Here is a 16,034-nt window from a genome sequence, read left to right as displayed (position 1 = left end):
CGACACAAACATTACCATTGACAACATGACATGTTTCGATGCCAAACATTTGAAGTTTGAAGGGCGTACTTGTATATAGTTGAATGTTGAATAAGAAACCTTCAACGTATTTCACGTATTGGAAGCATAACCGTCTTCTCTGTAGACTACGAGTAATACCTCTTTCGCTTAGTCCGTCGAGCGTGCTTCTCGCCCCTAGGAGTTCGCGCGGCCATTTTTTTCTCACATTTTTCTTTCCCGTCACGCACGACGGACTAAGCGAAAGAGGGACTGTTCGTAGTCTACCATTTCTGTCACCTTAACTCTCAAATCCTTGGACAGGGAAACGCCTGGTTTAAAGTTGCGCCCGTATTTATTGATCAAAAGCATATAAATTTCGGGTACCTTGAAACTTCGGCGCGAATTTACAAACATGTTATTTTTTTTTTCGTGGCGTGTCCACACGTAGATGAAAACGATGGAAGTGATCTAAGGCCGTATCCACGCTACGCCGGAGAAATTTAAAAAGGCGTTTCCACTCTGAAAAGGTATCGAATGTTTTCTGTCCACACTACGCCGGAGAAATTTGAAAACGCAGCAGTGACCGGTCATTTTGGATTTGTGTTTATTTTTGGAAAACTCAGGGAAATCCCATGATTACTGTGACGTCTTCGTTTTCAACATGTTTTTTGTCCACACTAAAACGCAAAGCCGGCGTTTTCAAATTCCTCCGGTTAGAAGAGTGTTTTCGTAAAGCTCCGTTTTCGTGACAGATTAGTGTGGACAGTAGGCCTAACCGTAGAAATAAAGCTACGTTTTAAAATTTTTCCGGAGTAGTGGTAGTCTCCTCCGCAGCCGTTATTAGGGTCGTCACGCAACGCTTCTCCCCCAAGAAGCGTTGCGTGACGACCCTAATAACGGCTGCGGAGGAGACTAGGGAGTTTACGAAACCACGACGGCAACGGCAACGGGAACGTCACAGTGAACAAAAGAATTAATGAGCAGAACAATGGCTGTGCACGTGCGTTATAATTCTTGGTACATTTCTTGCCGTCCTTTGCAAGACAACAACGTGAAATGACCAAATTTTGCGTTGTCTGGAGAACGTGAACCACGACGGCTAATATTTCAAATTTTTATTTCAAATTTATCGCTGTTCCGGATTTAGATTTGTAATACTTTTGGCAGTGATAAACAAACTAAATGACTTAAGAGTATCGCGAGATTTGTAGGTAAAATATAAATCAATTTTTTAATCGACGTTGTCCTCGGCGTCGCCGTCGTGGTTTCGTAAAGAGTAGTGGGGACGCGGTCTAAAGCCATGTATCTGTTCCACAACCACTTAAGAGAGTTTGTAATGCCACACAGTAATTGCAATCCAGATCTTTGTCTTTATTATAAAATGAAAAAATTACTATTCACATCAGAATAAACCCACCACTTCAAATAAGTTAAATTACCTATGATATAAGGATCGCATCTTATATATAATTACCGCTTCCCGTCGACAGCCGTTAATCATTTAGTAACACGTAGTTGCTGTATATATGTTCATAAATATAGTCCGTTTTTATCCAAACAATTCATGAAGCCCAGATTTCCTGTCCACCCATTCATTCACTAAGGTATTCAAACCCATGTTTCTCCTACATTTACCTTACTCACAGAGAGACTAACTAAATCCGATAGGAGATCGAGCAATTTCCGTTTTCAGTGCACAAAAACCTGGTACCAGAATAATTTTAGGCATTTTAGTCCTTTTTATATTTTCTTAAAGCTAAAGATGTAAAATACAAAAAATTTTCCCATGAGAACTCGAGAAAATAAATTTCAAAGTTCAGAGAAATTGTGCAAACACAAGTAAAATTTTATCATCAGCGTTTCATTTCATCAGTACTTTCAAGTGTTTCAAAATTTGTTTTCTGCATTTGGTGTTGTTAGAAATGATTTCTTTTGGGAATATATTTAAAAGAGACGCACAAAAGTCTGCAATACGAAGTAAGTAATCTCGGTACAAAGTTTTTGTCCCCTTGTTACTCGAACTGCTGGTGGATTCCTTCTTAAACCTCTGTGGTAACCAAAACTCAGTCACTCAATTTGGTTGTATTGTTAGTATTTCCCTCAGCTTTTCTTTGTCTGTGGAGTGCTTTTCGGCACAGGGTACATTAACCTGAAACTAAAGCCATTATAATACTGGAACCCATTAACCTCTATTATCTTAAACGTGATTGATGACATTCTATATTGTACAAATTATACTCCCTAAACAAACAAACAAACATACAAAATGGATATTAATTTTACCTTATCACGGTTTCTTTTGAAATGCGAGCACTTCGCACAATACGAATCCCCAAAGGCTCCCACAATAATAATCCCTCCGGAAAAATCACATTACCCGTAGGATTACTTCTATGCTTATTTTGCTAACAAAGGGGAACAAAGCGACCTCGTTTCCTCCGTTTAAAAAAGTTTCCAGTTCTGGGCTAAAATACTATCAAACGAGAATCGGTAAGCGCCGACTCTTAGGCAAGCCTATCGGAAAGCGCTCGTGCTCTCATCTTGTTGGACCATTAACAATCAAAAGCTCTTCGGATGCGTTCCGAGTGCTGCCCGGAAGCACATATACTCGATCAGGACGTGTGGATAATTTTTTGTTACATCGCAATTTCTGGTAGTGACAAAGAACACGACTGACATCAGAAAAGTCCCTGAATGAAATTCAGGACAAGGGAGTAAACGTGGGGTGATTAGATTCGGCGAATGGAAGGAGAAATTGGCCCAAAACCGCACCCATCCCACGACTGTCGGAAACACATCCCTATCTAAAGTAATCTAACGCAGACACTAAAAGCAGTTTCTCGATAAATAGTTCAGAATCTAACATGGCTATATGCGCAGCTCTACCAATGAACGAGTTCGCCGAGCTCGGAAGATTATGATAGACACTGTATCGGATAAGGTTCATGTCTTTTCTATCCTCCAGTGGTCTGAGTAAGTTGTCGATCATTTCCCTGTAAGCCACAGCTGGTAAAGAGAATAAATGATAAGTGATATTAGTATCGCTCGCGTATTGTAGTAATGTTATCACAACCTATCCCATGCACGGTGAAGGAAGTAGACAGTGGGGTGAGGTAGGGCAAACTACACACTACAGATGCTAACAACTTTCCCTGCAGACTGCAAAACAGTTTTCTTGCGGAAACAACTCTTAACCACTCACCGAGCTCGGAGTTTTCTCTCAGCGCTGCTCGACAAGTCTCTATCCTGGCCGAGTGGTATGGCACGTAATGGTCCTGTACTGAACTGACAAGAAGAATGTTCTTGAAATGTTGCAAACCTGAAAGAAGAAAAACAAACTTCAATCATAAAAAGGTAACGCCTCTTACGGTAAAACGAGGCACTGTACAACTTTGGCAAATGGACCTCTAGATCACTAACAAACTGGTCATTTCATTTACCTTCTGACTGACTGAGACGATAAATGAAAGTCTGCCGCGGGTCAGGATGATCATGCAGCGATAACTGTAACAACGAATCCGACTTCTTCCATTTCTGCATAAACCACAGACCTAGAAATGAAGGGCAACGACGTGTAGGCTATAAGAAACTTTTATTCGTACTTAAGAAAAAGTTGCTAATGGTCTAAAATTATTACTGTATATATATGGGCTTTAGAACGGTATTCAATAAATATGGGTTATTGAAAAAGCTTGTTCGGTCAAGATGGCTGGATACTGACAAAGTTTTTTTTTTTTGCGCCTTGATGGACTGAGACGGAGACGGAGAATCACAAAGGACACAGGCCATCCACTGAACTAAATTAACTGGAAGCAGATACATATAGCCGATGCGAAGAGCTTTGGTTTTACTTCTCATTGGATGAACGTTGAAAGCGGCGCGAGAATTTCAGCCGATCGGATAGTGTAGTTTTAAAAAACTAAAGCATTATGTGATTTACTTTCGACCTTCAAGCAAACACCGCTCTAACTACGATAAAACAAGTAACTGTGCACAACAAATTGGGATTTAAACGATGTAAACAACAACAAGGCCAGGGTGAAACTATTATAACAGCGGGCTCCTTTCTCGCACAGCGCCTGGTAATCGAGCTTAGATGAGTAGCAGTTCACCCCGACATCGTCAAGTTTGTTGTAACGACCTACGACTTACAGTAACTAAAAAGCTGTCTAAATTACCCTTTTAAAAGATTCTGTGCAAGACAGTTCTTACCTGTGCTGACAAGAGAGCTCGTTGGATAAAGCATTCCTAAATGAGGACCCGACAGGGACAAGAATGTGTGGATCTTGTCCAAAAAGGGCCTCATCTCGGGGTGGCCGAGAGCGGACCGGATGATAATGTTACCCAGAGAATGACCGACAAAACTGCGGAGATGAACACAAACTGGCGTTAAAAGTGTAGAAGAGAATAAATATGGCACATTTTGTCACCAATAGCACATTGCCCTCAGTTTTCACGGTAAAGGGTGTGATATTTATATCTTTACCTAATAAACTGAGAAACAACTCAAATTACAAGCAAACTAACCAAAAAGTAAGTCAATTCCAAGATGATGAAAGAGTACAGGTTCTACTTCCTATCAAAGCCAGTTTCAAGAAATATCTTTCATAAGCCTTCCTCTCTGAGTGAATCATTTCAATTTGAAAATCAAGAGAAAACATGTCCCAAGTTTAAATTGTTGTGTATGTAGCCCCTATGGAAGTAGTTGGGTGTCACGTTCAGGATATCCTTTTAAGGTAACCCACTAAGGGTAGTATGTTACAAGAAGTCTCCATCCCAGCTGTTGATTGGATTGTCACGCAACGCCTCAGATGGGCATGGCGTGACATCACCCGCGACCGAGGATATGAAGACATCAGCAACTAACCTGATTTTGGTGGGAAAGAGATTGTACGCTTCAATGTGATGCGTTATTTCCTGAACAAGCTTCTCAGTCATCTCTTCGAATGTCACGAACGTGTCAGGCTGTTAAGACAACATCAAACATTACAAAAGATGAACAAAAGGGTTGCGAGGAAAGTAAAGGAGTACAGGAGCTACGTCACGGTTTGCGCATCTTGAAAAAAAAAAATCAAAAATCAAATTTGCACTTTGCAATCCGTGTTAATCTTCTCCATCCTCAACCATCCTTGTCCCTCTATGGTTTATTACTATCTCTTTGATGTTTTTCTATCTTAGTAATTACTATTTTCAGGTTTTCTTCCAATCAAAAAGGTAATTTTGTACACGGTCAAAATACCGTGACTGAGAGCTGCTCGAGAAACCGCTTAGTCCGATCCTCATAGTAAATGTTGAAACAGCACTCACTTTTTCACAGAGAACAAGATGTAAACTTGAAGAAGTCGTCTACAGACGAGCTAAGATAAATGTGGGGTTAGCATTACTCCTTGAAGTCAAGGCAGTGTTTGACTTGACTAACTTGAACACCCTCATAAGTGCGGCATCGTCACGCAGTGCATAACATGGCTGTATTAGTCTTCAGACATTTTGTTCACCTGGTTGATTTCGGACATAAGAAAGTCCATCTTCGTGGAAGGGAGGCCCATCTCTAAATAACACCGAACAAGACGAAGATCACCGCTGTTGCCTGCCAAACAGAAAAACAACCGCCACATCTCAAAATGAATTCATTGTGACAGATACGAATCGACTTCAAAGATTTAGGAATTAGGATGATGAGAAGGGAAAGTTTACAGCGTATGGTCGAAAATGATTCCATCCAAAAACGGTTAACCTTCTTAACTTCACAAACTTATTAATAATTCAACAAGTTAAAACAAAGAAAATCACAGCCATGAGAAAGAGGTTTGGATACCCGGTCTTAATAAGCATAGATTTTGACGATTTTACTTCTCCGTTTACTCCTTAGTTTTTGCTTCGATTGAGAAGATATATCAAGCATACGAGACAGTGTTTCATTGGTTATCCAAACAACTCGAAGTTTGTCTAAAATACTTCGCTGCGCATCGTATTTTCAACTTCTTTCTCGGTGTTTGGATATCCCGATGAAACACTGTCTCTCGTGTTTGATATATTACTTAACATACTGTTCTTGCCGTCAAACAGTTAGAATATCGACAGCCTTATTTTGCTGGGGGATACTTACCATCCAAGCCATGAACACATACGATCAAGTGCGTCTGGATGCTTTCAGGAGCCTGGGCACTAAAGTACGGCTCGCGAATTCCTTGGAAGCGGCGATCACTACATAGATAAACCAAAGGAAACTGTTTCTCACATGAACACTCTACTGTTTCTGTTATATAGCCAGCAAGGGGATGAACAGTAAGCAACGGAAGAGAACGTGAAAAAAATTTCTTCAGTATTTCAATATTCACGAAGAATCACAAACGTGCATTTTTCTTGATATAACACATTGTCAGGAAGTGTCCGCCATGCATACACTTATTCCCAGGATCTTTTCTCGACGCGGGGTTAGGAAGAAGAGGGACACTGGGGGCGAGGCTTCTCCGACAGATTTGATTGACAGTATGGTCAGATGACGGATATGAAGGCAACAAAAATCACCGTTCATGTTTTTGACTGTACGTAAAAGACGACGAATTTAGAAAATGAAACAGTTCTTGTTTTGCCGTTCATCAATCATGAACCCTCTGCTCTCACCTGTAAAGTTGGCAGGCATAATTCAAACTGCGCTTCACTGATCTTTTCGCTATCTCAAACCTAAAGGACGGATTTAAGAACACGAAAATCGATTAATCCTTTCAAATGGTAAAAGGTTAAGTCTGCATACGAGCCAAGTGGTCCATCAGGCCGGAGCTTATCTCGGTTTCTGTAGCATGAAGCGGCTAAGAGTATTTCTGGTCCCCCCTGGATGGGATGCTAGTCCATCGCAGGGTTACCCCTGGCATTAAATTCGGCGGTACCCATTTATACACCTGGGTGGATAAAGCCACTGTGAGAGTAACGCGCCTTGTGTCCCCGGCCAGGACTGGAACCCGGACCACTCGATCCAGAGACGAGCGCACTAACCATGAGGCCTCCGCAACTTCACTTTTACAATGATCAACACATTAAGTAATTTTTTCTAATTTCCTACATAAGCAACTAACCTGGATCGCACGCTTCCTCCGTAAACAGAATCATTTCGGGATAAAGTAAAGGCTGGCGATGCGTTTCCGGCGCAGGCCATGGGAAGACATCCTCCTAATGAAGCCGTAGAAAGACCCTTCTTTTTGTTTTTCCTTGATGGAGGGATTGGTGCACCATCGGTCACTGAGTTACGACACGATACTCCGTTGACAGTTGGTTGTATAGTCACAACTTTGGACTGATTTTCCGAAGTTGCACTCGGGGATGCTTCGGAAGACCTCGGCGTCTCGTAGCTACTCGAGTCCGCTCCCGCGTCAGGGGGAGACGAAAGCAGGTCATCTTGCGAACCTTCACGATCAGTGGTGAACTGTAGTTCGGGCTCCTCGGAGTTTTCTTCGTTTGAGCTTTCAGTGCTGTCCGCAGAGTAACTTTTTGCAGCATCGTTGCAGATGAGTGTTGTTTCATCGGCATCCTGATCAACAGTTTCTTTCGACACCTTTTCCGCAGAACTATCAATTTCACCAGAAGCATCCGAATCATCGGCGTTGATGTCACTACTTGGTAGCATTTCAATGCCATTTATCGCTTGAGCATCAACAAAGTCCGACTCCTCAGTGTCGTCTGAACTATCTTCTTTCTGGCCCTTGCCGCCCTCAGAAGGTTTAACTTCGCTAGTCCTTTCGTTTTCAACATCCTCTTTAACATCAGACTCTGTGTCATTATCAGGCGCCTTAGCGTCTTCTTGTTGAATAAGCGGCTGGGTGCTTTCCCATTTACTTAACGCCGACTGCAAATCTTCCAGTAAATGTGAAGAATCTTCACTTGGAGCATCGTCTGTCCCGCCATTTATCGCAATATTTATGTCGTCTAGAGCTGTCTCGCTGTTTTCGGTTGTCTCATCTGTCTCGTCCGTTTGCTCCAATCCTTTGTCAAGGTTCTTCCCTGTTGCCTCGCTATCGTGACTGGCTTGTGCCTCGCTATCATGGCTGGCTTGTGTCTCAGCTTCGTGGACACTCTCTTCTGACACTGCTTGTGACGCTGAACCGTTCTTCTCGGCTTCATCAGAATCTAAATGGATTGAACAATTCTGTTACTTTACACACAGAAAGATCAAGACTGTTATTTTCAAAAAGTCTCACTCGCCTACAGGAAACTGCTCGAGCATTGCTATGAAGCGTGCAAAGTCCTGAGAACTTCATGGATTGCGCGCAACTGAAACGATTCCGTGGGGCAGCTTCTCTGGAAGTACTGAAAAAACATTTATTTACCTTTAGCGTTAATAAGGAGGAATCTATCATCCATGCCGGCGCTATCAACCTCGTCCGAATCCACCGTGAAAAATATGTCTTCCAACTCGGAGTTTCTGGGAAGATCTGACAATAAAGTCAAAACAACTGATGCTAAATAAACAAACACCCAGATTGCTAAATTAGGAAGATTATGAACCCAATCAACATTAGAAGGTCGAGACGGGGTGCTGGAGTCTCCCTCGCCAGTAAAAATAGTTAACGTTTTCGGCATTTATCAGCAATCACTACATTTTGCAGCTTTAAGATCACAGCTATAAGTTAAAAACGTTTCATTTCTCAGCTTAATGTGACCAATGCACAGCTATCATGATCAGTTGAACTCCATCTCGACACTAATATTAGAATGTTTATCTACTTTTACCAAGTTTGGGTACAAAATCTCCAGAACAAAGGGGTTTGTAAGTACCTGGTTCTCTGGGTTCAGAGAAACTATACTTGTCTTCGAATATGATTGGAATCGAAGTGGGATCTCCATCCAACAGAGGACACTCCACCTGAACTGGAGGAATGGTCTGATAATAACGGGATCCTTTCACACTCTGAGCCAGACTCTGATGCTGCTGAAACCTGAGGGAAAACCACAAAATGGATCAGAGCAACTCTAAAGCCCCGGCCAAACGAACTCGCAAGAAGTCGCAAGTAGCCGCAAGTTGAACTTGCACAGAGACTTGCTTTGCCGCGGTAGCCAAACGGACTCGCAAGTTTCCTCGCAAGTACACGCAAGTCGCCGTAAAAAAAAAACTTTTCATGGCAGAAACATCCCGTATTTCATTGGGTAATAGGTTGCTGTAGCAACGAATGAACGTCACTCAACTTGCGTTGACTTAGGTTGGGTGGCCAAACGGTGAAAAACTTGCGTCGACTAGCGCGCAGATTTTATCTCGACCAAAGTGAGCGCAGGTCAACGCAAGTGCACGCAAGGCCTGGCCAATCATGCGTCTATTTGCGAGTCCTTTTGGCCAGGGCTTAAGAAGAACCATAACCCTGACAAGTTTTCTGATATGGTGTGGATCAGCTTTGTATGAAGGAAATCTGCAGCTCTTCCCAACAAACGCTGTACGAAAGTCCTAAGAAAGTTCTCAGAATTTTCAATACATCAAAAAATAGTATCACTTCCTATCTGCTTACAACTGATCCGGTGTGCTTTGAAGTTCATTCCATGGGTACTCCTGAATGAAAAATGCCTCCGAGAAATGAGAAAGCTGAGAAGAGTTAAAAAAAAAAACAACAAACAATTATCGTGTCCAATAGAATGGAGGAAGGAATAAAGCAAAACTAACATGTGCAGAATGAGTTTTAAGGGCAGCTGCTCTTGCTATTTTCCAGGGGGAGGGAGAGATGAGGATGGACTTGCTACTTTCAGGGGGGTAGAGGTGGGGGTGGCTACTTTCAGGATTTATTAGCAGTCATAATTTTGTGATGTTAATTTCTGGGGATGTAACTTTGGAAATGTTACAGTATTTCATACTTACCCTTTGGTTGTGGTGTTCTTTTCTCAGAAATGGTAAAATAGCTTTGTTCAGACTAAAGAACTCTAGGAACTGTGACCATGCTAAGGAAAGCTACACAGCAACAGTAAAAACCAGTTTGTTAGTCTACAAGTCCATGCAAGCTTAGACATTTGGAGGGGGGGCAGATATATCACACACCAAATTTTTCTAAGCTAAACTGGAATTTTAAGGGGGTGGGGATTCAAACGAACTACCCTTCTGTGGGGAGTATGGATATTTTCTGGAACAACACATCAAATAAACTGTCAGTAACTTAATACATTTTCTCCATATTATCAGGGAACTGATATTTGTATTATAACAGGACCTTTGAAAGGAATCTGGTTCCTAAATTATTTCAAAAGCAACAGTGTCACATATCCAAGTCTTGCTATTGTAATCCATGTCCTCCTGTTTCTTTTGACAAGTGATCTGTACCCTTTGGATTATATGAGTGATAAGTTGTCCTGAGTGTATTGTCCTTCAAAACTACTTTTCCTTAGTTTCTCACGGTCTAGGTAACGACCTTCTCAAAACCATGTTGACACAATTCAGAAGTAGTGTCTGAGGCTCGCAATGCATGCACAGAACTACTAACAGCTGCATGGAGCACTAACTATGACACTGGAAAATTAGTTAAAGACAGCGTGCCCCTCACCTCGGAACTAAGGTTGTTTAGGTCACTGCATACTTGAGAAAATGTTTCCTCACAACCAACTGTAGCCTACAAACAGTAAGACAATATATTTAATATCATTGAATTTGTGATCTGAGCCAACAAAAATAGACAATGATACTGGATAAAGAAAAAAGATATTCCAGAAACAACTTGTGTACCTCTACTGTACTGCATAACACATCCAGCTTCTCACCAAAGTCTATCATACCTGATAAGACGATTATTTACTTAGTTGAAGCACTTAGTATGACAACAACACAGTATGATACAATTTTTTCCCATACAACAGCCATTATTTCTGAATACCGCTATAGTACCAGTGTAGAGGCACTGATTTAAATAGGATATTGAATTGGACAGCAAAGAAAATGTCCTAAAAGAGGGTCCACACATGTCAGATTTTGCTTTATAACTCCTTGGTAGTTACTACAGAAATACTTGATAAATCGTACCAAGATCCATCCTCTGATTTTCAGGAAGAAGCTCAGTTAAACATTGGAAATAAGCCAGCAGATTTACTTGGGCAGACAAAAGAGTACTGCATAATGCCCTGAATTGACAAAAGAAAAAGAAATTTATTGATCAAAAGCACGCAACTGAGTATGATATTGAAAATTATACTGCACATGATGGTAGATAACTCAAGGCTGTGGTCTAAGAAAAATTACAAGGAGCCCAGAACTATTAAAAGCTTACATGAAAAAAGTTTTTCCAGTCCCCCAAAGGCAAAAGTTAGTAGCCTGTGGCACCTGGGTGCTTCTAGAGCAGAGCCCTGGATAAGGGATGGTTAACTAACCTTTTATGTCCAATCTGAATCACTGAAATCTGAATTTTCACTTACCTGTAACTATTAATTTGTCAATATTCAGTAACTTTTGAAGACAATATTTCTAATTGGGCTAAAAAGCTATTTGACAATATGGCTGTACCTGTGTGTATCATACGCAAACTGTAACTGCTTTTCAACAAGTGAAGTCTTGGAACTCTGCAAAAGAACATTATTGAACATTACCTAACATCACAAGGATATCCATAATTGTTTGTTACATATCACTTAAAGCTTATCCGATCATTTATTAATCAGTTGTGTTTAAATTGTGACCAATGTGACCCTTGGCTACATTAGTATATCAGTAAAGTTTACTTCTGCTCGAGTCTACTGGAACTAATTAGTGAGTACCAAATACATGAATATATATAGAAGCCATTTGTCTCACAAACACATACCTACACACAGAACAAACTCATCCATACCTGGGGGGCTAAGGCTTTGTTACTGAACAACACAACATAAAACGTTGGTGTTGACACCCGTTGATTGGATGGTTGTTTACCAAGCCAGCTGTTCTTTACAGGCCTAACAATGCTGAAGAGTATAAACAGAAAAAAAGCACCACACATGAGTACAAGCAATTTATTTTCATTAGCAGTTCAATTTGCCATTTAAGTTTGTAGGAATGCTTAATTCAGTGCTAGTTCTAGAGGAGGAATTGCTTTAAGCTCCCCCATGGTTATAGGAAGAAAAATATTCTCCTTTCCTTTCATTAGATGCGCAATTCCTAAGGTTGAAAGTACACTCACTCTGAGAAATGGCTTACCTGTGATCAGGAAGGCCAAGTGCTGTTACTGTGGCATGAATTGTGGTGTCGATGACAGCAAAGTGATAATAATCAAACAAGATGGGCACATGGTGGTGCAGACCCTTCACACAAGACATGTGCAGTTTTAATGTCTGTGTGCTTACACTTGTCAGTGACTCAACAGATTCAAGTCTGTACAATAAAATAGAAAAGAAATGGCAGAGCATTATAATTAAAGTCACAGTGACAAACAATATGCCAAATTATATGTAGTTTAATGTTAAGTTACCATCATAACCTCTTTTTAACAAAGTTTTAGTTCCCGCAAATGATTTTGACTAGATTTGACACTGGCCAAGATAGATACAAAAATCCTTTGAGATCTTCAAAGATTTGCTTAGGAATTTACCGGAGTCATCAAAGGATCCTTTGTACAATCTTTAGGATCTTAAAAGATGCTTGAAGGATCTTTACAGGGATAGGTACAGGGATAAGACAAATCCTTGCAAGATTTGAAAGATCCTCAAAGAGTGTAGCAGATTATAAATTAAGATTCTATAGGATTGTCAAGATGAGTGACAACACATAAATCCTTAATATGCAGCTCCTTAAAGATCCCCATGGATAACTCTTGAAAGCATTTTCATAAGGGATTCCACAAACCCAGACTCCTCAACTCAAAATACAATTCAATAACCTATGTTGGTCACTGCACCTCCAAAAGTTACCATGAAAAAAACTGTTGATTTCTAACTTCTGGCCAAAAATACTATTGGTAAGCTGTTGCAAAAGTACTCAATTCCTAAAATATTGATTGGCAGAGGAAACATCAATGATAATTTCTGTCACAACTCTTCAGGTACAATAAAATCCTGTTAATCTGGTCACCAACGGGCCACAAATAACTGGCCGTATTAATGGGTGGCCTTTTGTTCAGACCAGAATAAAGTGGCCAAAGTAATGAGGGGACAGTATTAACCGGTTGGCAGTAATGCAGGGTTCCACTGTATGTGCAAAGAGCCATGGAAGGCATACAGTAACAGCATGACACAATTTTGATCGACATGCATTGATCAACAAAAATTTCTCACCCATATTCTGAGTCAGAGAAGAACAGCTCCACTGTCATTTGATAATCAGCCTGGTCAATTTCCTGGACAACCTGATGAAAAGATTATATAAAGAAAAAAATAAATTTAGTCTTACTGTTTGGTGAAAGGAGAGTGAAACATTTTGTTTAACAATGTTTTCATCATTTTGCTTCATTTACTGATTGGCAATCACAATCTCCAAAGCAGTTGAGCACTATAATTTTACTACCTATTATAGTATAGACAGGACCCTGCGTGCACTCTGATTGGTCAAAAACCCATGTTTTATCCGAGTATAAAACATAGAAAATGTGTGTTTTATTGTTTTGTGTGTGTAAAATCTATATCATGAAGCAAATAAAGAAGCCTAACCCGTGTATTACACTGTGATAAAACACTCTGGACATTTGAGAACACTCGAGAAATGTAGAAAACACTTGCCTGCGGAGCGTGTTTTCTACATTTCCCTTGTGTTCTCAAATGCCCATTGTGCTTTTTCACAGTGTACTACACAGCTCAGGCTTCTCTATTTGTTAAATAAATTATCTAAATGAACATCACTTTTGCGTCCAATATTTTAAACTGAAGTTTCAAATTCAGCAAATTTGGACCACAGTTTTTATTAGCTACGGGTTAATATAGCTACAGCGCGGGAGTTGACTTACCTTGTCACTGTTAACCAACATGTGGAGGCGGAACACAAAGGAATCATTCAACATAATGGACTCATTCCTGTAAAGAATTTGAAACGTCTTAGAGATGGCTGTCCCTCCAGATGGGGTAATGGTTGCTCCAAATTGATATTCTTGTCCTTGAATGTCTAGTAAGAGTGAAATAATAAATGTTATAAGTGTCCAAAAAATAATAATATAAACACGAAACAAAAATAGCAAATTAAAAATCATAAGTTGTAATTGTTTAATCATTAACAACAATAGTTAATACATCTTCCAAGATGGCACACAGCTAACACCTTGCTTGCTAATGCTTGCATTTAGGTTCGAAATGTTGACATGGAAGAGCAAGAAAATAATCAAAACATTTATTATTTACATAATTATATCCTTGCTTTTGTGATTGTACTTGCATTTGCACATGCTTTAAGTCTAGGATCATCCACATCATGAACTGCTAGAAAATGTCATCTTTGACCAAAAAATCTTACCTGAGCCAATGTCAAGTCGTTTCTCTACCTCTGTGCTTGCTGCAGCTTTTACAGGAGGCTTGAGCATACAGTGGATCTGATAATACCTGAAAATTACAACAGTTGAGTCCAATTAAAGTGTTAGTACTACTTGACCTAATGAAAAAATTATTTATTTCAGCAGACCAAGAAATTCCTAGAATTACACCTAACAACTCTATTCCTAACCAAATGTAAACATGCAGGACCACAGGTTTCTGATTGATGGCTTGAAAATATCTAGCAAAGAAACATATGCCTCAAGACTTTTCTGTATGACTATTTTACATTATTATGCAAAAACAAGCTGTCTTCAAAGTACCCACTTTTACTCATGAAAATAACCAGCCTCTTTTCAAAGTCTTAAAAGCACATATTTTTATTATTATACATTTAAGTTACATATGATTGATAAGCTTATATAGCTGTAACACAAAATATGCAAAGTCTTTGTAAGAAGGACTGTACAAACAATGCACAATAAATATTTACAAAAACTCAGCAGTACTAAATATTCTAAAATACCAAATACTTCATGAATGTGAATTCAACAACAAATAATATTGTGATCAGTTGGTTTATAGAGCAACACTAGATTGCTTCAAAAATATGTGAAAAATAAGTGAACAAGAAATATATTGCTGTAAATTGGAGCACAAATTTAAGCTTACATGTTAGATTTTTCGGAAGACAACATACCACTGAGCGTTCAGCTGAACCAAGAAAATTAAGATCAACAAAAGTAGCGGTAAAAGTAGCTGAAAATGACAATTAAACATTTTAAAATGATACATACCCGCGCTGAAAGAGATCGACATTGTGGAACGTCGAAAATTCCACTGCAAACTCTATCGTCGCTTGTAGGTCTCCAGACATATTTCGCTGCTCTCCAAACTGGATGGGAATTATGAACGGTAATTTCTTTATCCAACCAACGTCCTACATCTCATCTGATTTCGTTATATCCTGGCAAACATTATCGCCTTGAAACTGCTGAAATAAATTTGTCCATCATGCGAGTATACGAGAAACATTTACCTAAGCCATATGCAACCGATAAATTTTGTTGAGTTTTAAAACGCGCCCTTTCTCGAGACGGCGTCCCAAGATATTCAAGAAGGTAAACTACTACGATTTTATTCCGAGTTTTTAGATCAACATTGATTCTCGTATTCAATAACTCGCAGTTCTAAGTGGCCTTGCAATTTCCAATTCGTCACTAATAAAGAGGGGGTCGGAAATGCGTCAGTCACAAATCGATTTTGATATTTGCAAAAGCATGGAAGCTAAAGCTAAAAAATTCGAAAAATGCCTCAAAAGTAAACGTAAAAAGACAAAATGTCAAAAAGCCAATAGTTAAAACACGCTTTTCAGTTCCTTTTGGCATAAAAGATGAACAGCACTCTCCAAAATTGTGATCTTTTACACTGCCAATTAACCTTCCGAACACGAAATATTCTTTTGTTTTTCAACTTGACCACTAATAATTAGGCAGCAATGTAAGCCGTTCCCAAATAAGCTAACTGTACATTAATAATGCACAGAGCACACAATATGAATGTACCTGAAGTTGTTTAGGAACTTGGTTGTCCTCATGAAAAAAACACTAACCTACCACTTCCGCCGCCATCTTGTTTCTCGTCGCTCT

The 16,034-nt window shown here is 39.8% G+C and overlaps 1 protein-coding gene across 3 annotated transcripts; it reads right to left on the bottom strand.

The window, feature by feature from the left end:
* Positions 1–1,347: 1,347 nt before the first annotated feature.
* LOC145463393 (protein FAM135A-like) lies at positions 1,348–16,031 on the bottom strand. 3 transcript variants are annotated; one of them, XM_081447146.1, is made up of 24 exons: positions 15,951–16,031; positions 15,183–15,376; positions 14,369–14,454; positions 13,869–14,023; positions 13,204–13,274; positions 12,131–12,304; positions 11,787–11,898; positions 11,462–11,517; positions 10,985–11,082; positions 10,691–10,740; positions 10,512–10,577; positions 9,836–9,925; positions 9,492–9,565; positions 8,770–8,930; positions 8,322–8,426; positions 7,074–8,121; positions 6,625–6,684; positions 6,107–6,204; positions 5,496–5,587; positions 4,868–4,965; positions 4,213–4,364; positions 3,441–3,551; positions 3,203–3,319; positions 1,348–3,006 (listed from the first exon to the last, which is right to left on the bottom strand). In XM_081447146.1, the coding sequence occupies exons 2-24, from the start codon at positions 15,260–15,262 to the stop codon at positions 2,801–2,803; spliced, it is 3,360 nt and encodes a 1,119-aa protein (XP_081303272.1). In that variant the 5' UTR covers positions 15,263–15,376; positions 15,951–16,031; the 3' UTR covers positions 1,348–2,800. The 3 variants fall into 3 exon arrangements, with proteins under 3 accessions (XP_081303272.1, XP_081303273.1, XP_081303274.1); XM_081447147.1 differs by having other exon boundaries at positions 15,183–15,379; positions 15,951–16,025; XM_081447148.1 differs by having other exon boundaries at positions 15,183–15,379; positions 15,998–16,014.
* Between the last annotated feature and the right edge of the window lie 3 nt (positions 16,032–16,034).

This window comes from Orbicella franksi, chromosome 12, assembly GCF_964199315.1.
Source record: "Orbicella franksi chromosome 12, jaOrbFran1.1, whole genome shotgun sequence".
NCBI lineage: Eukaryota > Metazoa > Cnidaria > Anthozoa > Scleractinia > Merulinidae > Orbicella > Orbicella franksi.
Note: the sequence above shows the minus strand (reverse complement) of the source record. Positions and strands in the feature narration are given on the sequence as shown.